The sequence below is a fragment of the Ursus arctos genome, unplaced genomic scaffold (assembly GCF_023065955.2).
Source record: "Ursus arctos isolate Adak ecotype North America unplaced genomic scaffold, UrsArc2.0 scaffold_3, whole genome shotgun sequence".
Classification (NCBI taxonomy): Eukaryota; Metazoa; Chordata; class Mammalia; order Carnivora; family Ursidae; genus Ursus; species Ursus arctos.
Genome location: NW_026622985.1, coordinates 73,812,696 through 73,840,634, shown reverse-complemented (window position 1 = coordinate 73,840,634; position 27,939 = coordinate 73,812,696). Strand labels below are relative to the sequence as shown.

Below are 27,939 nucleotides of genomic sequence, written 5' to 3'. Positions count from 1 at the left end.
AGCCTATTATATTACTGACCACAGATAAAATCATTTTCACCATGGGGTGTTGGGGATACTCAAAACACAGGTCCACCTGTTTAATGCACTGGATAAACCAATGGAGGAAGGTCATTCATGAGATTAGCACATTAAATTGTCTTGATTTTCAAGCTCCACCAAAGACTTTTGCTGCCTTCGTTGGCCACAATTTCCAATGGGAAGGTTCCGAGTCTATTAGACAAGGCAAGTGCTCTCCAGGTTTCCTTCCTCCTGCTTGCATTGACCAGTAAGTGTCTACACACAAGCTAATTCTTTTTTAACTTCTTATTTCATAGAGCCTCCAGTTGTGATCGCTACATGCTTTGGCTGAGTGATGCTGAATACCTCATTTGATCTCCTCCTGACATAGTTTTTTAATACTGACAATACAATTAAAGATACAATGAGAAATTTAAAAAGTCAAAAGCTACAATTAATAAAGAGCCAGCACAAATACCTCATGAAAATGGCATCCACATGTCCCCTGCAAAAACTCTTTGTGTCGCCCCATCGTTATAGTAAATGTGTCAACCACTTCGTAGCCATATGTTTTTGCAGCATCCAGAATAATCACATTTTCTTTCCATAAATTCTGAACTTCACTCTGTATTGCAATGCAGAAGAATGGGAATTTTAAAATATAATTTCAATCAGAATGAGAATCTTAAGAGGATTGTTTTATGGGGCGGCTGGGTGGCACAGTGGTTAAGCGTCTGCCTTCGGCTCAGGGCGTGATCCCGGCGTTATGGGATCGAGCCCCACATCAGGCTCCTCTGATGTGAGACTGCTTCTTCCTCTCCCGCTCCCCCTGCTTGTGTTCCCTCTCTCACTGGCTGTCTCTATCTCATAAATAAATTTAAAAAATCTTTAAAAAAATAAAAGGATTGTTTTATGATTTAATAACTCAGGTAGAAATCATGTAAATATCGTTTTTACAGATTGGCACCACTGCAAGAAAAAGAATTAATTTTACATGACTTTCTTATATAAAGACTTTATCAGTTTTTTACTCAAAATATAAAGACAAACATTTATGTATATATAAAACGGCAATACATAAATATCTAGAATGACACACAGTTTGGACCTTATCCTTCTATGAAAAGTAATTAGGTTTATTTCCCACAAAGATCCAGTAAAATATTTAAAATTCTCACTTTAAAAGTCAAAATTTAAAAATCACAAAGGCTATCTCCATCTACTTGGATTCTTATTCATTTAGTCATTGAATATTAATTAGTATCTGTTTTGTGCTTAGCTCTGTGCTAAGGGACAGCAATAGAGGTTAAACAAATCATGGCCCCTGCTCCTAAGACATTGCATTCTAATAGGAGAAACAGATTTGTAAACATTTACTAAGACCTTTATTGGATGTAAATATACTAGCCTCTGGGCTGGTAGGGCAGGGGGAGTAGCTGAGCAGGGGCAGCCTTCAGGAAGGGTTCCAGCCAGAGAGAGGTTTGCCTGTTGGATGGAGGTGGGGCAGCAGAGTAGGGGAGTGAGCTTCAGGGAACAGCAGAACTGACTGAAGCCTCCAGCTGCTGCTTCTCTGGATCGTATTCTTCCCTTTCTCCCCAACCATGTCCAAAGCCACGATGGTGCTTGGCAGAAAGTCTAAGTCAGGGGCACTGTTGAGAGGGGGGACCCCTCCACTAACTACTCTAGCTCTGGGATTCCTCATCAGCTTGGCTAGGACTTTCTCAGACTGACCTGTTGTCTGAGACTCTTCCTACGTCATCCATCCTTCTCCCGCTCCCTTTATGTCAGACAATTACAGGCAACCACAGTGCCCAATATACAGTAGACCCTCCAAAAATATTTGGTGCAGGGGCGCCTGGGTGGCACAGCGGTTAAGCGGCTGCCTTTGGCTCAGGGCGTGATCCTGGCGTTCCGGGATCGAGCCCCACATCAGGCTCCTCTGCTGGGAGCCTGCTTCTTCCTCTCCCACTCCCTCTGCTTGTGTTCCCTCTCTCGCTGGCTGTCTCTCTCTGTCAAATAAATAAATAAAATCTTTAAAAAAAAAAAAATATTTGGTGCAAGACGGAGTGATAGGCCTCAAGTGTTGGGCCTGAAACTCTTCCTGCCTACTCAGCACCTCCCCCTTCCCCTTTCCAGACCTTCTCCCTAATACATCCCCTTCCTCTGCTAATTCTGTCTGCTGTCTGCTTCCTGCAGAACCCAAACTGACGGAGGGACCTGCTCTTGCCTTTCTAAAAGATAAAAATGCTTTTCATTTCCCAGTTGCAAAAACAAATCACTTGCCCTTGTTGACCCAACTGCAAGGTACAAGGAGCGGTGCAGCCATGTCTGATTTTCTGTCTTCTCCACTGTGCTAGCATGCCCACCTTTAGGTGACATCTAGAGAAGAGTGTTCCCCCCAAAATAAAAGTAGTGAATAGAAAAATTCCTAAGGAAGAAATCTAGAGGGAAGGAACATATGCGAATTTAGTTGATGCCATCATGTGAACAATGATGCTCAATATTGTTTGCAGACTTCTTGTCCAGTTACAAGTATTTTCTCACCTTTAGTATGTCTAATTACAAAAGGTATATGGAACTTTACAGTAAGCAGTTTCTAAAAAGAGTTTTCTAGAGAAAGGTTGGTTCTCTGGGAAACAGACTCCGGAGATGGGAATTTGCATGCAGGGGGGCTAACAGGAGAGTGTTTTGGGGATCAACACCTATAAAGAAGTGATGTAGTTCTAAGAGAGGCTTTTGTGGGTCCCAGTGGGAGTTCTAGAGTCCGTCTGGTCCCTCCAAGATGGCCCAAATTAAGGAAAGGGGGCTGAATCTTGGTACTCCTAGACCAGCAAGTCGGGCCTGGGCAGCAAAAGGCAATTCCTGCCAAGAGTCAGGTGGGAGTCCTCACTGGGCCACACTCCCTGTGGCCCAGGTGAATGAATGTTTCCGTCTTAAAGGGGTGATCTGGGTAGGAGCCAAATCATATGAAGCATCACTCATTCATTTTTGCGTGAGATATTTTTTGCAAGTCTACTATGTGCTGAGAATTGCATTTTGCACTTGGGGTACCAGACTGAGCAATGCAGCCCTCCCTCCTCAGTACTTGCTCTCACAGAAATTAGTCTAGCAGGGGAGACAGAAAACCAAGGATTGTATCTGTTGAGGGACATAAACAAGACACAAGATGCTCTTAGAGGAGCTCCCATCAGGAGCAGCCAATCGAGTCTAGTGTGTCAATTAAGTCTGCCCAGTGGTGAGCTAATGCTTGGAGGGTAATTGGAAGTTGTTCAGGTGAACAGGTGGTGGGAGAGTGGGTTCCATGAAGAGGGAGCAGTGATTTCAAAGACCTGGACGTGACTGAGAGCCTGGCGTGCTTGAGAAACTGAAACTTGCCCCGTAGGCCTGAGCTCAGTAGCGGTGCGTGCACGTGTGTGTGCACGTGTGCGTGCACGTGTGTGCACATCCGTGCATATGCACAGATAGCAAGTCTACAGAGAACAGCGGAGGCAAGTTCTTGAGTGGCCATGCGAGCGTATGATTGAGTTCCGCCTCATTTTCTGCCTCCACTTGCTATTATCCCTTTTTCTTTTGTTCTATTCTTTCCCCTCCCCTTCCCCCCACCTTTTGTCTTCATTCAGTTTGAGAAGACTGATGAGATCATCAAAGCCACGGTGGGACGCATACTGTTCAACACAGGATCTGGCACATAGTAAGCGCTGCGGAAATGTTTGCTGTCTGCGGAGATGAGCTGATTCCGAGTGAGGAACCGAGATGTAAGTAGGGCCACAAGTACTCCAATTCCTGCAAAGGGTAGAGTGGAGGCTCAAAGCAGAGTCCCCCAGAAAGAACTGTAACCTTGACTGTAGCCTTCAAGTAACAGTCAAGGAGATGCAACTCAGAACCCTTATCAAAGGAACTCTCGTTTAATCGCCAACAGCCTCCAACCCTTCAGCTACCCCAGATGCTAAATACCTCATCTTAAGTGACTTTTCCCTCCCCACACTACCTCTGAGAGGCTGAATTTGGAGGCTTGACTTGGCCACTTTCTACTTCTCCAGCTTTTGCATCAGCGATCTGGCACCGAGGCGGGCAATGTTTTAAGAAGGGAGAGGGGGTTGTGTCATCTGTGCTGGGCAAAGCTAGGAGGGCTCAACATTGACACACACGCACAAATCTCACTCGGTTTATACAGATGGGCAGCTTCCCGTCTCCCCTGAGCTCCCTGGAGCAGGGCACACGGTCCGCCCACCCGTGAACTCTTCTTCCTCGAACAAGAGCAGCTGGTTCTCTTACCTACGGATGTCGTCTTTCTTTTCTTTTCTAAGACTGTTATTCAGTTTTGAGACCACTTTACTCTTTTTTATAAGAACTGGTTGGAGGCCTCCAACTCCTCCCATTTCTGAATATCCAAGCAAAAGAAAAACTAATGATACTACTTCAAAGACTTTTTTTTTTTTTAAAGCAATCAGTCAGAAATCATCTTCAAAGAAGCCACTCTTTCCCAAAGTACTCATTGATAGTGACAATTTCACTTGTGGTTTCAGCATGAGTCTTTAAAGGTGTATGAAACGTTAGTGGGGTAAGGGGATACTTAAAGATTAATCTCTCTCATCTACCCCGCAGTTCTTTAATTTTTATAGCATGGCATCCCCTTTCTTCTCTTATGAGCTCAAAGCATTATTCACAACGTGTTAATGGGATACGGTCTCCTTATTTCCAGGAATAAGTATAACTGATTTGAAATCCTAATCCGTAAGTACATTATCTCCTTTGATTTTTATGAAGGCGGCTGAATATTATTACAGTGCCTTGTCGGTCCTTTTTCAGACACCAGCAAAGATCCTTATGGGAACCACAAAGTTCATGAAGCCTGGAGGGAATGGCCCTACCTGTGTCAAGAAATGCAATCCATCCACTGGGAGATGAAATCCAATTCCCAAAGTTTTGATGATCACAAGGATATTCAGTAAATTTTCCCTGAGAAATAATCAGAATTCTGAGGTCATAAACTTTGATTACTTTTCTCAGTGTTTGTGCCTACATAAACAAATACAATGGAATTCTTTTAGGATGTGATAATTGGCATATAAGACTAAATTCCCATTTTATAGGTTCGGTATATTTAAGGGTGTGTGTGTGTGTGTGTGTGGACAAAGTTTTATGTGTCAGTGGGTGTGTTTTTACCTGTAGTAAACATAGATGTGGATACTGAAGAGCTCTCTTGTGATTGGATACAAAAAGTATTTTGAAACATTTTAAATTGGACTTCAAGTATGTAGTTCTAAATACAACTGCGATTTCCATAAAATCTTGGATAAAATTTAGTCACCTCAAGGGTGACTTTTCTTTTTAACTTAGAATACTAACGACAATTCTTGTTGCAGAAACTTACCTCTTCAAAACCTTGTGAATAATTTGTAGGTGATTGGAATTGAGCCACTGAACACCACCGACAACCAATACCGTCTGGCCTGTGTTCTCCAGGGGACGGGATCTGAAATCCAGAAAGGAAAACAACACATATTGCCTTGAAACAGATGGTCAACATTTTCTCAGCAGTGCCTCACATTTCACTGAACCACATCTAGCATCCTGATGACCGGACCTCCTTGTCATTTCCAACTCATTTTCAGCCATATTACTTGGGATTTAAGCTTTTCAGCACATTTGATACACAGGGAACAATTATGACCACCAGTAAAACATTGGTCCATTGTGGCATTGTGCCGTCCATAATAGTTCCATTGTACCTTTGCAAGAGATGTTCGAGTGCTTTCTCAAATGTTGGTCTCAACGAAGGGCTTATCCAGAACTGCGGATAGTAGGAATAACTGATCAAAGTCTTTCCACCATTGACGTTGTGATAGAATTTCGTGCTATGCACCTTCTGCCATTCCTGCAGGGTTTCATTTAGTCTTTCGATCAGATAGTACATTATTCCTCTGTTGGTTGAATCTCCAATGAAAAGAATCTATGAATTAAAGAAAAGTATTTGCTTTCAAATCTGGAAGTTTACATGGTATGACAGACAATACGAAGGAAGTCATTGGTTGAATGCTCGTAAAGCCACAAGTCTAATTCTTTGAAGGAAAGCCCTTTCAGCTGTTAGAAATGACATTCATCATATTCTCCCCCAAACCTGTTCATTTTCCTCTCTTCCATATTCCTCATAATGCTATCAGCCACTGATCTGCTCACTCATGTTTAAAGCTCTTTGCTTTATGTTATCTTCAGTTTCTCCACCTCCCTTAGGCAGTTTGCTTTCCCATCTAACGAGCTTAACGGATTTTTTTGATTCAAATAGGCATGAGGTATTTTGGTGCTATAAGAATATGTAGAGAGTTTTCCAACCTCTTCATTTCATAGATGAGAAAACTGGGAATCCAGAGGTTAGACAGCTCAATAGAAGTCATGCTATTGAGAAAAGAGCCACAGGACTGGAGCCTGAGTCTCTGAAGAGCCGTCTATGTCCCAGGGAGCAGACCCCAGCACCATTTGTCCTGGAAGACTCCTACCATCACCTCCTTCACAGCACCGCCCCTCCAAAGCAGCTCTGCCTCAGGCTCCTATCACCTCAAAGCTGTGGGAATGGCTGCCCTTGAATTCATGCTATACACACAGCATTACTGGGATAAATTTCCCAATGCCTACTTCTGGTCTTCTCACGTTCATGCTCAAAAACCTTATTGGCTCTTCATTTTCCATAGAATCAAGCCCATGTGACTGGGTTCAGCCAACATTTGCAGAATTCTTATTGCATATCAGATTCTGCTAGGTGGAGATTTCACACAGGGCACTCACTTCTAATCATAATTGTGAGGTTTGAGTCATTATTTCCATTTCACAGATGAGGAATTTGAGGCTCAAAGAGATTGAGGTCATAAATCTAGTAAATGGGGAACACAGGACTCAAACCTAGGCCCTTTGACTCCAAGTGCAGCGTCAATGGCCCCATCCTCTCAATGCTTCCCCTCGTGTAAGCAGGTCAGATTCCTACTTTTTTGCTGAACATGATTTGCACTCCACAACATCTGGTTTCCGTTTCCCTTGTGCTAATCCCCCTGCCTCACAAGCTCCTCCCTTGGCAACCCCACCTGTGTAAACGCTACACAATCTCCAGACCCCAAAGAAACAAACGTCTCTCCCAGTGGGTCTTGTCCAATGCCCCGGCTTGTCCAATGACCTTCTCTGTCCTCTGTGATTTCATTACATTTTTAATTTCCATTACAGATTTTATCAAAGACTACATGACATTGTGGCTCTTTGTGTCTGTGTCTTTTTTCTTATATCACATCAAGAAATATTTGAGGTCAGAGTCGGGGTTAATTTCTAAATTCTAATTTCCCCCATACCACCATGCATACACTTTAAAAATATTTATTGAACTGAAAGTCAAAGGGACTTTTGTTAGAGACAATCCTTTTTAATGTCGTTTATTTCATCCTTCAGTTTTCTCTCTCAGTGTTGCATTTCTCCTTCTGTTAGTCATGCACCTGTTCTTCTCTGATTTTAACAGCAGTCATTGTTGTCATTTCTTAGGACTGCCGGATTTGTCCATGCACAGCAAAGTGAGTGAGAATCTGTAAATTTCATTCTTTCCATGGTAAGTGTATTCAGTTAGCTGTGTGAAGAAATCCCCAAGCATCTCCGATTTGCCCTCAGATCAAACACCAGAAGCATCCTCAAGCTAAACTGAATAATTTAAGATGTCAAGGCCCCAGTCACTGATCCTCTCAGTCAAGTTCCATCTGGGGTGATAACATTCCAGTATGATAAAATAATTTGTGAAATCACTTGAAATTCTTCTTACTGGATTTAACCTGTATAACAATTTGTTTTTCTCATCTAGATTTCTGATTTTTAAAAGGGAAGCTTGAATAATCCGGAAAGCTCTTAATTTCAGATACTAGTAATTACCCAGCTCCCTTTGTATCAGTTTGCTGGGGCTGCCATGACAGAGGACCACAGACTGGGTGGCTTATGCAACAGAAATTCATTTTTTCACGATTCTGGGGTCCATAATCAAGGTATTTGCATGGTTGATCTCTTCTGAGGGCCTCTCTCCTTGTCTTGTAGATGGCCACCTTCCCTCTGTGGTCTTCACATGGGATTTCCTCTATGTGCATCTGTGTCCTAATCTCTTTCTTGTGAGGACACCAGTCTCACTGGATTAGAGCCCACCCATAAGACCTGATTTCACCTTCATTACATCTTTAAAGGCCCTACCTGCACAGACAGTCTCATTCTGACGTATTGGGAGTTAGGACCTCAACTTGTGAATTTGGATGGGTGAGAACACATTTCAGCTCTTAACACCGGTAAAAGACCTTTAAGATCAGCTGCTTTTTTTTTTTTTTTTTTAAGATTTTATTTATTTATTTGACAGAGACAGCCAGCGAGAGAAGGAACACAAGCAGGGGGAGTGGAAGAGGGAGAGCAGACTCCTAATGGAGGAGCCTGATGTGGGGCTCGATCCCAGAATGCTGGGATCACGCCCTGAGCCGAAGGCAGACGCTCAACGACTGCGCCACCCAGGCGCCCCTAAGATCAGCTTTTAAACTGAACTGTCACTACGGGTTTTCCGACAGTTTCCTTTCATTATGGTGCGGAGAGGCAATCCCTCCTAGGGTATCTCTGGGCAGCCAGTAAGATCGTTGGGAGTCTATACTGTGGTCTACAGGGAGAGATACAGGGGTTTAGGAAAATCAAAGTAGCTGCATGTTACTGAGAGAACATTTCAAGATATTTGGTCTTTTCTGTGGGGTTATACAAAGATGCAGCCCACAAAAAATGTCAGAGGCAAAAAGAGCTACGTGTCAAAATTCCCAGGTACAGTTATTTATTAACTAGACAATCTTAGACAAATTATGACTGCTCCAAATTTTCCTCCTCTTATGTAAAATGGGGGAGAACAACAGCACCACCTTAGAGAACATCAGTGCGATTTTCACACCCGCTCCTGGCACATAGGAAGCTCCCCACGTGAGCTGGCATGCAGGCACGGGAAAGGCAAGTCGTGCTTGTGAAGGCGTCCAGTGGGCTCTGCAGTGCATTGCCAGGCACTTTAAATTCATTAGCTTGTTGAGAGGAAACGTCAGGGAATACGGGGGGGTGTCTCAGTCACAGCTCTTGCCCTGTGAGCCTGCTGCAGATCCCCAGCAGGACTCTCAGGGCTGCTGGTGACACTGGAGCTCTGGATGGAGAACCGGAAGAGAGGTCACCACCCTGAGCAAACCAACACTGGCAGAACCCCCCCTCGCCTCTCCATCCCTGACTAGAGACCAATAAGAGCTGTGCGGATGGGAGAAGAAAGCCTCACCACCAACATTTGCAAAACGAGTGCTAAACTGCAAATAACTAGATAGCATTTTTCAAGAGTAGTGGACACGACTCTGGGAAGAATATTGCTTAAAGAATTGTTTTCTCCCAGTGCCTTTCTATTCTAATGAAAAAGAGAGATGATAAATTATAACTAAAATGAAAATGCAGTTGTGATTTTAAGACAGCCTGTTCTGTAGGGAAAGCAGTTTTTATAAGAGGTTGATTGGTATTCCTAACTAAAAGATTTCTAACTTCAAAAGATCAGTTCTTTTAAGTGCACATACGCAATTTAAAAACAACATCAGGAAATAGAGTGACTTTTTTTTTTCCCCCAGTCACATGGCTAATCTTCAATCTTTGTATCTTTTAGATCATTGAATTTGGGGAATTTTCAAAAAAGAAACTCATAGATAATTTGTTTTAAAGGTCGACTTTAAAAGGCCTAAATTTCCATAACAGATATCCATAACTGGCCATACAACTTGTAAAGGATTCTTCTGTCCCGTGAATATCATTGCCCTACACTAGCGTGCACAGGTGCCGGCTGGCATAGGCAATTAACAAAAAAAAAATGTGATCATTAATACAACTAACCAGCAAGCAATTATAAAACTGCCAGTGTCAGTGATAAAACATCAAAATAGCTAGCTTTTCCCCCTATCAAAATAACAAAGATTTTAAAAGCTCCTACAATCTCATGAGCTCAGGTAAATGAACCCTCTCGTATATGACTGCGTAAGCACCACTAGGGAGAGGTTTTATCTTTTCTTTTCAACTGTTGAATCCCAAGTTCCAGAATAGTGCCTGGCATAGGAGTCAGTTCTCATGTGTTAAATGGATGAATGGAAAGTTAGCTGTTGTGTGTATAAATTGGCAAATTTTAAGGAATTCCACCCTCTAGGAAATATTTACGGATGTCTATTACAATATATTTTAAAAGCAAAATACATTGGAAGCAGTACAAATGCCTACCAGATCCCTTATATTAAGGTATAATCATCCACTTGAATGCTTTTCATCTTTTAACAGTGATACTGTAATACAGATACACTGTGATGGAGAAGATTTCAGTTAACTTTTATAAAAAGCTCACTGCAATCAGAGTATAAGTAATGATGGCATGTTTGTGAAAGTAAAGCGTGTGGATGTGTAGAAAGGGTCACGGAAATTTACCCGTGGTTATTTTGAAGGGGAGGATATGATAGTTTATTCTGTTTTCCAAAATGAACATATATTGGCTTTTTATGACAATGATAATAATAATAATAATAATAATAATAATAAACCCCACAAAAGCAGCAGGGGTGGCAGCAATAACAGTAAGTCCATTTTGTTTAAAAATATTTTGAAAATTCACATCAAAATAATCAGCTTAAACAAATTTTATTTCTACTTTTGTGAAACAATGGCTTACGTGTCGGTTCAATAAACCCATCACGGGAATCATGGGAATACTATTTCAGATTCCAGTGGCAACTTTATTCCAAAGACTAAATGGCATTTTCCCACGCAGCACCTCTTCTGGTCCTTCGGTGCAAGAGGGGGGCCTGCCTCCCTCTGGAGAGGAGCAGAAGCTTCTGTGCCTGGAAATGTCCTGAGAGGCTGGACCTCAGCTCATCAGTGGGAGACTAGAGGACCTAGAATCTCATGCTCCCAGGCTCTATAAAAGCTTGGGGCTTATTTAAAAATCACCTTATTAAAAACACATAAAATGGTTTAATGATCTTTGTTTCCATTTCTTAATGTTATACAGTCCCTGTATTAGGTGGGGTAGGCTACGTGCTATAACAAACAGAGCTCCAAAAAGTATAATGGCCTAAACACAATGCAAGTTTTTTCTCCCTCAGGAAAACAGTCCAGGTGATTCCAGGCAGGTGTACGTGTGGGGTGGGGCCAGGGTCCCTGGATGATTAGACCATGCCTACTTCAATGATGGCTGCAAAGAGCTTTGCAGGCATTGATATGCAGCTGAGGGAAGGAGTAAGGTTGCCCGTGGGCCCACCTTGGCAGCTGGGCACATCACTGCTGCTCACACGCTCCACTCTGTCATATGGCGGCACCTAATTTCAAGGGAGACTGAGAAATGTAGTCAAGCTACATTTGCCAGGAAGAGGAAGAAATGAGTCTGATGAACACTTAGCTAGCCTTTACACATTCTCCTACATGCTGTCTTTCTGGGGAAAAAACTAAAATCTAAATTCAGATTTTTCCACATGTGAATTAATAAAAGTATGAAACATATGAAAGGCTAAATTTATAACCCACACAATGCATAAAAAGACTTTGAGGAAAAATCAGCCCCTGAGACAAATAATAACAAGAGGTATTGTTAGTATTAAGACTAGTGTTAGTAGTAGTGAAAATGCAACCAAGATTGGGAATTTTTGACTGAAAAATCAAATAAAATGATTTTCATTCCATTCGTTATGAAGGAACTAACAATGGTGATACTTAAACATGCAAATATTGTATTCTATTACCTCCTTTCTGCAGAGTCGTCAAAAGCAACAAGGACACAACTAGCAAAGCAAGTTGTAAAGAAATGAAAAGAGAAGTATTGGTGGCTATCTGGGTTGAGTCAATATAAAGACAGTAAAATGTCTGGAGCTCGTTAGTCCCTCAGATTCTCCTGATCTGTTGAGGCTGAAAAAGAATTGGGTATATGTAGAGTCAATAGGCCAGGAAAAAAACCCTTGATTTTAAGTAAGTTCCTCCCTTCCTTCCTTCCTTCCTTCCTTCCTTCCTTCCTTCCTTCCTTCCTTCCTTCCTTCCTTCCTTCCTCTATTTCCTTTTGCATAGGATCTATCTGCAGTACTCACAGAAATAGGGAAATTTCTTCAGAACCAACAAAATGCATGTAGATGCAAGACAGGACTCAGCCCAGCTAACAGGAACCCACTGAAACCTTCCAGGAAGGGAAGTTATATAGGCATGCCGTAGAAGCTACTTGTCCATTAATCCAGGCAACCCCTGCTTACCGGAGGGCTCTCTCATAGGTAAATAAGGAAATGACAGTGAAGTGAAGGGGCTTTTACTCATTACCTCTAGTCCAGGGCCAACCATAGCCCATCTATTTAGAAAGCTCCACAGTGATTCTGATGAGCCTTGTGATTGAGCACCACTGCCTTAATAAGATAAATGTTCATTTCTAAATGAAGCAAGGGGTCATTCAGTCCTAATAGGAAGCTAAGACTGATCAGATGGCTAATGATATTTAGGGCATGTTGAAAATCTAGCTCAGCAAAGCATCTCTGTGAAATATAATATGGTTACATTGGATGTTTTCCAATGATGTATTTTGATTAAATTGGCTATAGATAACCAACCAAATTGCTCTTTGGGGTCAAGAACAAATGTGAATTGCCATTTAGGCAAATCACCTTCAAATACATGAAATTTGGCAAAAAGGGGAAACAAACAACTAAACTCTATCACCTGGACATAGATCTTCTAGCTGTGTGGAACAAAATTATTTAACCATATTGCCATTCCCTCCGGACTGTGGGCGTTACGGATAAGCCATCCTTTCCTGGTGAGAAGTGAGGTGATTTCCCTCCTTTTTATTCTTCCCTTTATATTGAAACTGACCAAGACGCTACTTAACTTGTAAACATTACTTAAAGATGTAAGTTACATTTCCTGTTTTAACAGCTGAGTTTAAGTACTTCCAGGAAATACTGCCTTATTATATTTTCCTTTTTTCTTTTTAAAGATTTTATTCATTTATTTGACAGAGAGAGAGAGGGAACACAAGCAGGGGGAGTGGGAGAGGAAGAAGCAGGCTCCCAGCGGAGAAGCCTGATGTGGGGCTCGATCCCAGAACGCTGGGATCACGCCCTGAGCCCAAGGCAGACGCTTAACGACTGTGCCACCCAGGCGCCCCTATATTTTCCGTTCTTAACTGCACTTTTCTCTCCGATACTGTTTTAAATTCTGTGCTATGTGTTCAACTGACAAACAAAATAAGCGTTTGCTAAATTCAGTTTGGCCAGGCTCCTAAATTTTTTCCATTGTAAATTTGATTATCATATTTCTAAACTATATCCTATAGATTTTGCACTGTGATTACAAAGTTATGCTCTGATAAATTTTTGTGGATGTTCCATTCGGAGCTTATTAAGAGATGGGTATCTATTTAGAGAAATGTGTGAGAGTATAATTGAAAACATAGCTTGTATTTTTCAACTGATTTTGCTTTGACTCACCAGTTACACAATACAAAACCTATACAACTCATACTTGGAGAAGTTGAAATAACTCATACTTGGATAAGTTCAGAGTTTAAAAGGAGCCCCGCATTTACTTGCCCTCGTACACAAACAAGTGTGACATGGCAGTGGGATACAAATGCTTTGAGGAGAAATCTTGTTGCATATTTCCTCCAGAGACCAGCCTCCTGTTTGTATCACTGTAGCAAAGGCAAATGACTGAGTCTAGAAAGTAACAGTATTGTTCACATGCCACTAAGCACAGTGGGGTTCCTGGTCAAAGCTACTGGAAACTTGAACCCCATTTTAAGTCTCAACTGATTGGTGCCTTGTTTGTTCCCCACAAGTGGGCATGTATTTCCAAGTAGAGCCTTGTATTCATCAGTGTAAAACAGTAGTAAAAAGATGTAAAAGGTCATAACAACAACATAAGGAAAGTCCATTGAGGGAAATGACCACTTGGAGATTCTAAAAGAGGCACAATGCTAGAAGACCACACTTTCCAATCATTCTCACCAGCCCAGTCAAATTCTATTGCATTTAAATCTGATTCTTTGGAGAAAGATAATTCCATTTAATGCATCCCCCAAAGCTGAAGCTTGCCTTGATTAGGATTTAAAATCAAGTTCTGCTTTTTGTGACACAGCATTTGCACCGCCTATTTGTAGCAGCAGTGAAGCTTGGCTTCTCACCGTAAAAAATCTGAGTTTTATATATTATTCAACAGTCTTCAGGTTAGTAAGGCTACTATACCGTTAGAATTTGCCTGTTTGGGTTTAATCCCACTTTTACATAATCCAAAAAGCATAAATTGCAACACCGAAAAATGAGAAAGTCGGACTCTGCTCTTGCACTCCTGATTAGTTCCTGCCCATCATGTGTGCCCTCCACTCCGAGGGAAACCCAAGAAGGCACCGGGCTTGAGAAATAGGACTCTCCCCGCAGATTCTCTTGGGGGGAAAATGAAGATCCCTCTTTTTTCCCCAGTGCAATGGAACCATTTCAAAGTAACGTGTTTGGTAGCTCGCCTGTAACTACCAGCACTGGCCTGCGTAGGCACTTTCAGCAACTTTCCAGAACCGAAGTCCAGGATGTCAGCCTCTAGCTGGTCTCTACGTTTGCAACACACTATATTGTAACAATCGCTTTTCTCATGTGTCTCCTTCTACTAGACTTTTGGCTTTTTGGAGGATCGTGTTTGTATGGCCCCAGGACAGATTCTTAGCTCAACAAAAGCTGGATGAGTGAATGAGCCGTGGAATATCACGGAAGTTATAAAAAGTCTTGTGAGCTTCCCTTGAAGTGATCAGCTAGCTAGAGAACATGTTAGGGATAACAGATATTCCACGGTTTCTGATGTGGGGCCGCAGAGTTAAGCTGATGGAGCCAGTGAATAAACAATCACTTTGTCTGATGGGATCAGAACTGCAGCGCGGGCTTGCTGACTGCCCGGCCGAAGCTCCCACCGCTCCATGACCCTGCCATCCTCATGGGAAGTAAATTTCCGTATAAAGTTGCTCAAATAATATGTTTCTCTTGAACGTCTGACATAGTAGAAAGTGAGTCCTCTCCCGAAATGTCAGTATATATGGTGTTTACATATTGCATGGAGCAGTGGGTGTTAAATGCAAATAATGAATCATGGAACACTACATCAAAACCTAAGGATGTACTGTATGGTGACTAACGTAACATAATAAAAATTATTATTAAAAAACAAAAAAACCCCAAATATTTATGTTATTTGTTTTTGATTATGAAAAATTCTAGGTAGGATGAGAGTTGTCTTCCTTTAGTAATTATAAAGTTTCAAAATACTTCTCATATTTATGTTTTTCTCATGGACAGTGAGAAATAAATCTACTGGGAAAACTTTTTGCTAACCTACTTCTATTCATAAATGGCATTTTCTTAAGATAAGTGCTATCTGATAGTCGTAATTGTGAACGTTTACTCAATTATGTCTGTGCTGTGTGGCATGTGTGTGTGTGTGTGTGTGTGTGTGTGTGTGTGTGCACGCACGCACCTGTCTGTATATTATCAGGTCCCATGATCATAAATATAAGATTTCTTTCTCAGACTCTCTCTCCTTTGCATTTCCACTGCCTCTGCCCTAGGTCTGATTTATACAACCTTCTAAAATACAGAGTTTTAGATTAAGAAATGCTCACCCATGCAGATGAAAATCATACAGATATTTTAAAAGCTCTTTTCACCCCTCGCCACCCATGCTTTGCCCCCTGAGCTGGCTTCGTGGGCACGTGACCCAGGGAGCTGCCCAGAGTCCGTGCAGTGGGAGGGCCCTGTGCTTGCTTTCCCGCTCTGCTGTCGCCTTCTTGGAATTCTTAATCATTTTGAATACAGGGTCCCGCATTTTCATTTTGCCCAGGACCTTGCAAAATATGTAGCTGGTCCTGTCACCACACCACCCCTCTCCCGCTCCCCTTCACTTATGTAATCATTCTTGACTGTGTTACTTCCAGAATTTTCTGTGTATGTCGGCATGTTTGCATGTGTGTTTGCATTTTTCCGTTAGAGTCTCTGCCTCCCCAGCATCCATATCCTCCTCCCAGTAGGCAGTCTCCACACTGCTGTGGATGATTTTTCTAATTCTGGCCGTGTCGGTCCTCTGCTAAAAATGTACAGTGCTTCCCTGTTGTGTATAGAATACATTCCCAGTCTGGTAAACAAATCACTCTGTGGAACCATTGCCAGTGTGCTAGCGAACTGGAGTTCTGAGCATCAGAGTCTGAATGGTGCCTCCGGACCAAGAGACTCACTAAGATAAGCCCTCAGCGCTAAGCAGCCAGCCAGCTGCTCTCCGCCAGGATCACGGAATCCGAACATACGGTGTGTTTTCAGACTTTGCAACATCCTCTCTGACAGTAGAAAAAAATGGATCTTCCTTTTTCTTACCACGACTTTGTAGAGTTGATAACAATCAGCCTGGAAATTACTGAAGACTGTACTATTTGTGCCCCCCCCCCCATTTATATGTTGAAACCCTACCGGCCTTGAATGGTGGTATTAGGAAGTGGAACATCTGGAAGGTAATTAGGTTTAAATGAGGTATTGAGGGTGGGACCTTCATGATAGGATTAGTGTCCTTAGAGGAAAAGGAGACTAAACCTCTACCCTCTGTCCCGTGAGGACCTGTGAGGACGGCAGAAAGGCAGCCAGTGGAAGCTGGGAAGGACCTCTCACCAGAACCCAACCCTGCTGGCCTCCAGATCTCAGATTTCTCAGCCTGCAGAGCTATGAGAAAAGAACATCTGTTGTGTAAGGCACCCAGTCTATGATATTTTAAGACAGATGAGGAAGAAGGCTTTTAACTTTTTATAAACTGATTAATCTACAGTATAGGATTAGATCATATAGGCTTCTTTTATTTTATAGATGAAGAAAGTGAGCTGAGGGAACAATATGTGTCATGTCAAAAGCCACGGAATTTAGTTATGAACTTAAATTAACATCTACTGCCTTTCAGGTTCATAAACTGTGACATCTTGGAATTTTCCTGAACGCTCTAAATTCTGAGGTCAGAACAGTATTCTGGAAGAGTTTAGAGATGTCTAACTATTATAGCAACAACTATGTTCATTGCTTCCAGTCCTGCATTTCTCAGATGTGGATGTTGGATTGCCCACACTGGTGGTTAAAAATGCCACAGGAGTAGCCACACATGCATGTGTGATCATGGGAGAATTATTCCATCTCCCTGAGCTTTAATTTTCTTAAGTAGAAATCAGATACAAAAGCTACCTCACAGATTCGTGATTAGAAATAAAGACTTTAACCTAGCTGCTTACTCAACAAATAGTTGTTGAGCGACTATTAGGAATCAAAAAGTTGTGCTAAGCAGTGAGATTATGTCAGTGATTCAAACACGTCCCTTGTCCTCAGGAAGCTTACAGTCTGGTCAGACTTAAGGTATGAGGAAGTTAGGCGCACACGTACTTCCTTGCACAGAATCAATTCTCAGTTAATAATACTGACGGTTCATACATTCCTAAATGTTTGCTTTCTTCTCTTTCCTTTTTAAAAGTAATACGGCTGCTTTATCTTCAGGGCTACTCCCAGTCATGAAAATTGGGGCATTTATATTGGAATCACCATGAAGAAGAATGTCCATCCTCCTGCCCTGCCCTTCACCCCCTGTCATTATTTTTAAATTATTTGCTAGTAGAGACTCTGAACACAGGCTGATCTGAAAAACTGGCTTACATGCATCCCAGTGCTGTTTCCCTTATGCGTTAACAGGACTTAAAAAAAATAAAATCAGGTTTTGAACTCAGTCTCGCCCCTATGTGAACGCTTACAGATGGTTTGTAAGGAAATGTCCATTTGATAAAAAGTACTTAGAAAATCTGGGTAAGAATTACTTACTTCATGTTAACCAAGCATCTCAGTCTATGTGGCCAGTTCACACGTCCAAGAGCTCGGCCGGGATCTACCTACTCAGAGCGCTCCTAGCAAGAAGACGCTGCATGTCCAACAAACCAGCTTAGAGGCCTCACTAAAGGAAAAGCAGCCTAGTGAGGTCCACGTGAGACCTGCCCAGGAACGTGAAAGAAGATGAGGAAGGTTAGCGTGTCATGCACTCGGGAAGCTCTAGCAGAGGTGAGCCTTACATGCAGGGACATTTCATTGCTTGTGCAAGCGAGCTACAGATGTCTGCTGTAACCACAGGGCCTTGCTAGAGCTGCAGTTGACCAGGCCAGCTGCTCTGAACTGCCATCTGTCCGCTGACGTGGCCAGCTCTTACCGGTTTGTGCTGAGAAAACTCCAGCATGGAATTGGGTCAGCACAGGACAGCGCTTTAATATCCTCCATCTGTCCAGTAGACTTATTTGGAAATAATGGAGCATTCTGAGCAAGAACTGTTAAGGCTCTTCTAGGATAACATTTACCCATGATTCTAAGAGCCAAATTGCATGCAGTTAGTTATCCTCTGCTGGATAAGAGAGCAGGAATCAGTCTAGTAAATACAACTGCATGGCTCTTGGTGCTGCAGGTGGCATAAATGAAAGGCTTCCCTCCACTGGACCCAGAACCTACCTTCCTTCCTCCCAGGCACTGCTGGAGTTGGGGCTTAGTTAGAACGCCATACTGGCAGTCGTGGGGCTGCCAAGTTACTTCTCTCCAGTCACAGGTCCTGTTGTCTGAACAGCTAAGGCAAGGCACGATCCATTGGCCTGGAATAGACAGCGAAATCTTTGTTCAGATTCTACTAGTGAAATTGCAGTTCGTGAGTCACTACAGTGAGAAGACCACTCTTACCGTATGAGTCCATGGAGCGAGGCGTGGCCCCCTGCCAACCAGATAGACTTGCAACACGTAGAAATGTTCTGAAATAACACAGTCCATGCCGAAATCAAGTATGAGTCCTGCTCTGTGAAACTACATTCTTAACAAAAAACCAAGTGATTGGGTGCTACTTAATTTTTACTTATTTTTAAATAACACACTGGCACTTAATAGGACCAAAGTAGATGGGAAGCCACTAATATTGGGGTGGTTGACCACAAATGTTCATTAAGCTAACACATGCTTAGGTTAGCAATCCACTAATAGATATATTCCCTGCTTTCAAGAGAGTCAAGGTATAAGAGAATTGCTTTAATATTCCGATAACTTGTTATTTTGAAGACTAGGTATTGTTCCTTAACTTGATCAGTGAGCTTTTTGGTGTGAATCTCTTCAGCTCGTTCTAGCTCTGTTGTCTTCATTTCTTCAGCTGTGAGATGAGGCATGTACTGTTCTCACACGGTTGGTGAGAGGATTTCATGGGCTAATGCATGTAATGTATCTAGCACAATTACGATATCATATTTACCCTTGTTACCAGCAGACTTCAGGCACAAAGTAGGTCACAAGATTTAGTAAATGTTTATGAGATAAACGAATATTCTCAATGCATTTAAGATCTCTTCTATTTTATTGATAAAGTGATATGTATTCAAAACACTTCCGCTTTTAGTGTAAGTAGACATATTAGTAATTTATTAGAAAAAAATCAAGAAATGATTTTTTGCTTTTTGCCTTTTCCTTGTTCATCTTTTCAGAAATGGAGTTTGAACCAGCCCATCTGAATAGAGCATGGTTCCTTACCCCCTTTGTGGAGACTACCCTGATGTCTCCAACAATCACATGCTCTACCCTAAAGGTCTTGCTTATGTTCCCACTAGATGTTTCTCTTCAAAATACTGAGGAGCTAAATATTCCTAGCTGCTTTTTGAGTTAGAAAGAAAAAAAAATTAACAACTTTATTCATTCTGGCTTTGCTTTGTGGTTCTGCTAACAAAAGTATCTGGTGTGACATTAATTTTAGTGGGAAGAATTCCTACTTTCAGGTGATGAATATGGTGTGTTAACATTTCGTGACCTCAGGGATGTCAGAATTGTGTGTTTGTGGAACAGTTAGAAATAATAAAATACAAAAGATCTAGTTTATAGCTTACTAGTTGATCACAGAAAAGGAAAAAAAAATTGTGGGTATATTAAGAGAGAACTGGGGGAAATAAAATAGTACTCTCTGGGAGGATTTTAACTTAATATGTTATTGAAATATCTACCCTACTAGATGTTAGGTGCTATTGGTGCTAAAATACAATAACTAAAAAAATAAATGAATAATATATCGTAGCACGTGTCAGATGTGGGTGGTATTCTGAGCACTTTAATATATTAATGTATGTAAGCCTGTTAACTTACAATGCTAAACCTCAAAAAATTTATCATCAGGTTACAATTTATACATGTAAAAGAGTTACCGCATAATAAAGGTAAGGCATAATTGAGTAAAAACATCTGTGCGGTGCCAAAAACTTCTGGGCTCTAGAGACAAACACAGCTGAGCTCTGCCTCCAGCTGGCTCTGTGGACCTCAACACTGTGCATTAGAGTCACCCACAGCGCTTTTTAAAATCCCCGTGCTCAAACTGTATCCTGGACTGATTACGTCAGAACCACTGGGTATGGAACTCAGGCACCGGGATTTTTTAAGTGCTTGTCAGGTGATTCCAATATGCAGCCACGGTTGAGAAGCACTGTTTAACTTGGAAAAATTACTTAATATTCTCTCTAGGAGAAAAATATATATAGCACCTGCCATAGTGCCTGATAACCAGCAACTGGGGAACGTATTTTTCTCCCCCACCCCATCTTAAATAAGCCGTGGCAGTTCAGAATAAAGAAAGAACCGTGAGGGTCAGAGTCATCTGGAAGTTCCCATGGAGTGCATGAAATGTGATCGGGTCTTCTGGATAGATCAGATTTGGAGAGATGGAATGGGGTGTACTTTGGGGACCGTGACGAGGCAGCCCTAACAGCAGTGGGACTGAAGAAGTAAGCAGCCTCCACGAAAGATTACATATAGGAGAGGAAAAGAAGTCTGCTAGGTAAAAAGCATTTCCGAAGTTTCCAGATGTAGAGAAGAGCGGGGTTACTGTAAGACATGACAGAAAATTTAGGAGAGGTGCTGGCTGTTGAATGGTAAAATGAAGACTGTCCTCAAAACTGCTTGTTTCTCCATCCAATTCTCTTTTGTAATTTTTCTGTGGTTTTCATTCAGAATATATCTTGCTTCTAAGTCTAACGTTGCCCTGGAATATAGGGTTTGTGATCAATAACCACCTCCTGATATCTTCACATCTTCATAAAGATTTGTGGTCCGTGGGCATCCTCTCAAATGGAGTTGGAATGGGGCTTTGGATCTCCTGTCCGTCCTTCTCTTTAACAGAGGAGGTGAACTGAAGACCCAAGAATTAAAGGACAGAAATGGGATCACGCTGTTAATGACATGCTGGACCAGAACTGAGGTCTTGGAGTCACCAATTTGCTGATCCTTTTGTCATGTCAGGTCAGGTGAGCACAAAATCACCAGCTGAAAATGAAATACGGCCCAATGGTCTCTTTGGTGGCACTTACAGGAAAACAACAAATAAGTTATTTTAACAAATTTATCTTTATTTTGAAATGCTGAATTTACTTAGTGGGTTCATGTGTCGACAGATACTATGTTTTTTTTTTTTAAAAAGATTGTTAATTTTCTTTCTAATAAGATGGTGGTATGTTGGGGACATAACTGTGTTTCTGTTAATGAGATTGTATTTAGTACTATCTTGAAAGGCTCAGTTTTCATCAGATCCTTGAGTATTTCAGAGCACGTGCATCCTCTCCTCCAAACACTCTCCCCCTCTAACGTTGCTGACAGCTAATTTTGCACAAACTGGGGCCTTCTTTGGCCATTTGCTTCTAAAGCTTAAGAAGCAAGTGGCCAATTGCATGCATAAAAATCCAAATATGGGTACAATTAGTTTGTGGGCATAAAATCTCAAGCACATCAAAAGGACTCCTGATTGGGTCTCTGAAAACTTGGCCCCAATGGTTCATACTACTATATATTTATACAGTCATAACTCTTTGCATTTTTGTATTGGTTAAAAATGCCCCCCTTTTTTATTGTGATTTAGTAATACTGCTTGAAAAAGACATCTGTATAACATCTGCAGGACTGGAGTTTCTTGACATTTTAAATGATACCAGCTCTTAACTAAAATTGTCAAAAAGAGGGACATAAATTCTATGTTATATATTTAAACATTGAATGAATCAAAGCTGTGATTTCTGAAATAGAGTATGACATGTGTTTTAGGGAATGACATTCTGAGGAATAAAAATGGCTTTTGGGAGAAGTTATTTGGTTTATAATTATAGCTTTATATTTAATGCAAGTTAGAATTCAGCCATTTAAGTGAATCAGATTGGCTGACATAATGGAGAGAATAAATTCACCTTTGTGACTTAGGGCCATGGTGAGATGTAAAATCATATAGATAGCACTAATTCCTGACTCTATGTTATAAAATAAGGCAGTTTTCACTTAAGAAAAAAAATACATCATATTTTTAACATTAGACGTATTAAAGTATAAGTTGTCATATTTCCTTGTTACAAAGAAAAGATGATAATATCTTCTATTTACATATCATAAAATACATTTGGAGCTATTTTCCTTTATGGTAATTCTCATTAAAAAATCATTGTATAAATTTCTTCGTCAGATTAGAAGAATTATTTTTTCTTTCTTAAGCAAGAGATTTTATTCTTTGGCTGTGTCTCATAGTTAAATTATTTTCTAAATGCTAAAAAATCAACTTAAAAATTAAAAAAAAAACCCAGGCACTCAAAATTATATTAGCTAGCGTTATTGAGAAGACATGTAGACCATCATTTCATTGGCAAGGTGAAAAAATGGATCTGGTTTGCTAAATAACTGTAATGTGCTGTGAAAATAAGATTTTGGAACTAATCCATGACCATACAAGCTAAAGCCGGAGCACCTGAATCAACTTCCTTCCAATGTTGTCCACCATGACAACTTCTTTCAGCAGGAGGGAGTCCTACCATCAAGGAAGGAAATCTCTGGTAGCAAAAAAATCCATTCTTGAGAACTACTGTTCCAGGTCTCACTCATTCGTTTTGGATCTTTAGGTCTTTAGGACTGAACGGGTGGAGCAGTGAGCCCTGGTTGAATGCGCCCTGACTGCTCACAGTCTTCCGTGGAAAGGAGGAGGACTTGGATCTTGGTTTTAGTTTAGCAACCATTCTAAAGTCATATCTTAGACATTGAAAGATGAAAAAGGGACATTCTCTGCTCTGGAGAAACATACACTCTAGGGCAGTCATCAGCAATGCACCTTTGATCTATTAGTACACACACACTGTAGTGTATGTACCTATACTCCTGTATCTATGTATTATGTTCATTATAAGACAAAAATAAGAATGATCAGATAAAAATAAAGGTACAAATATTTTCATCTTCACTGGCTTCATCCTGTGGACCGTCCCATGCCACTCCCTCCCTTTGCTCCAATGCATCATTCCACTCTGAAGACTACTGATTAGTGAGAGAGAGAAACATGTAAACACTTGAAACATAATGAGGTAAGTGCTATGGTTGACATGTGCCCAAAGTATTTTGGGAGCACAGCAGAGAAGCCAATCTGGGGTGGGTTGGTAAGGAGAGGCTTCCTAGAGAGGAAAATACAGCATCGGAGAGTTGGGCCAAGATGGGAAGAAGACTTTCAGGAGCAGGGGATAGCATGGACAGGAGTGTGGAATCCTGCACCTGCACTGTGGGCCTGAAGTGAAACCAAGAGGCGAGGAGGAGCTGCGAGAGAGAGAGAGAGAGAGAGAGAGAGAGAGAGAGAGAGGGAGGGCCCGATTTTGAGGCCCAGTGCTGTCAGGCTAAGGGACATGGGCTTGACTGGGGAGTCAATTTGGGGATCTTTTCTCAAGAAGCCTAGATACTCAAGTTACCAGAAGTTCTCTGCTCGAGGGCAGCCTCTTCTGTTAAGGACAAGGCACGGAGATAGCTTCATGACAGGGCCCTGCATAAGTTACAGCAAATTTAATGAACAGAAAAAGATGCCACTTCCTGAGGAATCTCAGTACTGTATCTTCGACTTTTTGTTGAAGAACTTTTGACTTGGTTCAGTAGGAGGAACGGAATTAAGTTGTTTTATGATTCTCATAAAATGTCTTCTGATAAAAAAAATCCTTAACTAGACACGTCGGTGTTTCCTTTGTATGTGAGAGTATATATCTCATTTAGCTGAGAATCGTAAACCATACCACCTGACACGCCATGATGGGTAAATCCCTCCCTATGCACCCACTGTCATTTATTATTTAGAACACATGGTCAAGAACGGGGATATGCCCACGTCTGTTAAGTGTGCATGCCAAATTGCAATTTGTACTGCCCATTTGTGAAACTCATTTCCCATTCAAGTTGTGGTGTGAAGTTCATGGCAAGGGTAGAAAAGCTCCTGAGTGTTTTCTTAGACTCTTTAGATGAAGGGAGAGTTGGGGTCATGAGGCCAGAGGGACAACTGGCAATCTCAGAGAAGACGCTTCCTGCTCCTCTTATCTCTTTGGAGGTATTTTTAGTCTCAGCTTTAGCCTGACCCCACTAGTCTCCGCTGACAGAAGAACACCGGGGAAGGAGAGAAACAGGGAATGTGGACAGTGGCACAAAAGTGTCTCATTCCACGTCTGTTCTAGAATTAGGCAGGATTCAACACTAATTGCAATTTGACATTACGATTTTCCCACCTCTATTAATGCTCAGTATATGGGAGACAGTGATCATTCTCAAAGATTTTTTTTTAATTAAAGAAATGATTTAAAACTAGACTTATTCCCTTAAGCAGTTCTTTGGTTCACATCGTCAACAGATAATTATTTTGTACCTGCTCTGTAGAAATTATAGAGCAAAGTGAATTGATAGAGTATGAACAAGTCAGGCTCCTGTCCTCATGCAGCTGACAATCTGGGAAGACTGACCTCAAAGAATTAATTACATACTTAACATTTAAATGATTGTGGAGACGGTCATGGAAGAAAAGCACGGGGTGCTATGAAAATATACAATGAGGAAACAAATCAGGGGCTCAAGAAAGGCTTTCTGATACAGGCGACTTTTTGGCTGATATCTGTGGATGAATATGGATGAACCAGGCAAAGAGCAGAGGGTGAAGAAAACAAGAATTCGGTGAATCAAAATATTTCACATATTAAAACAATGCATTCAGATTAATTATATGTGTTACCATTCATGCTAATGAAAAAGTCACATAATACCTTGATTTTTTTTGTATAAAGATAATTTAAATAAGTATACATTCATCTATATTAGAGGATTTTTTTGAGAGAAGTGATATCCAAATAGTCACCTGTTATGTCCCCAGACGGACAGATCTTTAGATTGGGCTGTGAAATGGCTTCCATGTAGTCAGAGGAAATAGGCTGTAACCCACAGGTTTCCTCTGGGTGAATCAGCAAACCACAGTCCTGCATTAAAAGGATAGAAATGTAATTAACCTGACCTATAGTAATAACATCTAAAAAAATAAGATTATTTTTTGTGCCAAATAACCTTTGCAGATAAAAGGGAGCAATTGTTTACTCTTCTTGTGGTATTGACTTATCAATAGTTGTTTGTGCGAGGAGTAACTACTTGCATTGAAAGAGGATATAAATTCTAATGAGAATTTAATCTTTATTTTGGCATGGATATTCATTACTGCATTAATACTGCCATTGGTATTATTGCTCTGCCATTTTTTAAAGAAATGGATGCAAGTTCTACCTTAAAAAATACACCTGTGTGTTGTTGACTCATTAAAAATAGACTGTAAGACAGTATGTCAAGTGAAAAAAACCATTAATGTGAAAAAATGGGAAATATTTGAGGAGAATGTTAACAGATGAATTTCACTTCAATGCACATTTATTAAGGACCCATGATATGCCAGACATGGAATCAAATACATATATTTTATTCAAAACATGTTCATATATTTATAAAAGGTAACATCTCACTGCAGTGAATATCACTATAGAATCATGTTCTGTACTAAGCAATGCTTTCTCTAGTCCGACCCGTGCAGCAGAGAACAGCAGTTTGGCTCTCTTCATCTCTCTTCATCTCTCCTCTGCTCCCACAGGTCAGAGCACTCTCGTTTTCACTTAGCTTCCCCTCCCTCCCTCCCTTCTTCCTTTCCTTTTCTCCCTCCCCCCTCCGCTCCTCCCCCTCCCTCCCTCTCTTTCTCATGCTCACATGTGCTCTCTTTTTATCAAGGTGAAACCGATATATGACATTATGTAAGTTTCAACTGTAGAACATTACAACTCAACGTGTGTACAGACTACAGAGCGATCTTCTTACAAGGCATTGGCTCCTGTACCCGGCCTGTGTCCCTCCATCCTACCTCACCTGATTTCACCGCCTCCCTTCTTATCGGAAAGAATCACACTGTAGGGCAAGTAAAAATGCTATTACCTCCGCTGAGAATGCTTTCCCTCTAATTTTTCCTGGAGAGCATCTTTTTGTGTTCTAGGTCTCAGCAAGGCCTTCTTGAAACTCTGGTACGATCATGTATCCTCACTCTTGTCCACGTCATCCCCACTTGTTTCCTTCATACCCTTCACCATTTGGTGATAATTTGTTATTTGTGTCTTTTCCACTAGACTGAACATTCTATGACAGCAAATTATTATTTCACTCACACATATACCCAGTCCCTACCATAAAGTAGGCAAATATTTATTGAATGCATAAAAGTTTGGATGTAATTGTTTCCCACTTCATATCATAAATTCTCAGTAATGGAGAGAAATAATTGGTTTGACCTCTTCTTCGCTCTGTAACCCTGTCTCTAATGAGCAATTTCTAGTCACCTTCCCTCACCCTCTCACATATCCTCACACCCAACTCAGATTTCCACATCTCATAAGAGAAGGACCAGGATATTAAGGAACAAACGGAATGAGGGTGACGTACAGACTTCAGAAAATCGTGACTCCGTACACATATTTCCATTTCTAATTTCATAACTGAAGCTGGAACTTAGAATACTGATTAAAGATTAAGAATATGGTTTGTGTTAAAGTGTTCATTATAAAAAAGCAATTAAAATAACATAAAGTTAATAATGTTCTGAGGGGTGTTAGTCTGAATAAACATCTATGAACGGTGTGTGTGTGTGATCACTATGTCTTTATTTTTGGTGCAGGCTGGACCTTTTTTTAAGGCTAGAAAAAATGACATTAAGCATCTACAAGACTGCAAAAAATGTTTATATCAAACACGAGGAAGGGCAATGAGAAATAACATTATACACTAGTGAGTGGATTGCAAACGAGTTCAGCTACTTTTGGAAGGAAGTTTATACTAAAATAAAAAACTCACAGCCTCCATAGCCCTGAAGTCAGACTTCTCAGAGTCTACTCTAGAGAAACCCTCATGTAATGTATAAGGATAGATTTAAATGGACTAACGAACATGGAGAGATTTCCAAGACACATGATAAAGAAAAAAAAAAACCTAAAGAAATGCTTTGTGACAGAACAACTATGTCATATGGAACACACCATGAACGTGCCACCAAGTCACCTAAAGTCAGGTACTTCAGACTGAGGTGTTTGCTCAAGGTATTAAAAAGGTACCTTTTAGTGTATATAAATGGACATATATAGATACAGACAGATGATGATGAGAGATTCATCACGCATGCAAATAATGTTGAAACATTTCTAAAACTCTATATTTAGAGACACATTTTCCTGTAAATTATTGTTTGGGGCTTCTCTGGTGTGTGTGTGTGTGTGTGTGTGTGTGTGTGTGTGTGTATGTGTGTGTGTGCGTGAAGGGCATATCCTAATATTCACCTGGAGGGCATCAGAGGGTCCAGAGAGAGTTCTAGCTATTCTCTGTTGAAGCCCCACATATGTCAGTCAATGAGAAAAATGTGCTCTTACATGAGCTGCTGGCTTGTCCTGTGGGGGCCCCAACTCCATCACTGAGGAGTGGGTGTAGGCTGTTTTGGGTAGATTAGCCACAACTGCTCTTTGAGGTA

At 41.1% G+C, this 27,939-nt stretch overlaps 1 protein-coding gene across 5 annotated transcripts in view; it reads right to left on the bottom strand.

Annotated features, from left to right (window-relative positions):
• The window catches only part of CPED1 (cadherin like and PC-esterase domain containing 1), a 262,492-nt gene that overhangs the window by 15,243 nt on the left and 219,310 nt on the right, over window positions 1–27,939 (bottom strand). For 2 of the 5 annotated variants that reach the window (XM_026510149.4, XM_044387890.3), the window contains exons 16-21: window positions 25,255–25,372; window positions 18,570–18,706; window positions 5,733–5,953; window positions 5,375–5,476; window positions 4,872–4,959; window positions 479–625 (exon numbers count right to left, since the gene is read on the bottom strand). In XM_026510149.4, coding sequence (XP_026365934.3) covers window positions 479–625; window positions 4,872–4,959; window positions 5,375–5,476; window positions 5,733–5,953; window positions 18,570–18,706; window positions 25,255–25,372 — 813 coding nt within the window. Of the gene's footprint in view, window positions 1–478; window positions 626–3,603; window positions 3,784–4,871; window positions 4,960–5,374; window positions 5,477–5,732; window positions 5,954–11,785; window positions 11,947–17,897; window positions 18,065–18,569; window positions 18,707–25,254; window positions 25,373–27,939 lie in introns of those variants that run through there. The other 3 variants (XR_008956469.1, XM_057304546.1, XR_006410657.3) reach the window with 3 other exon arrangements.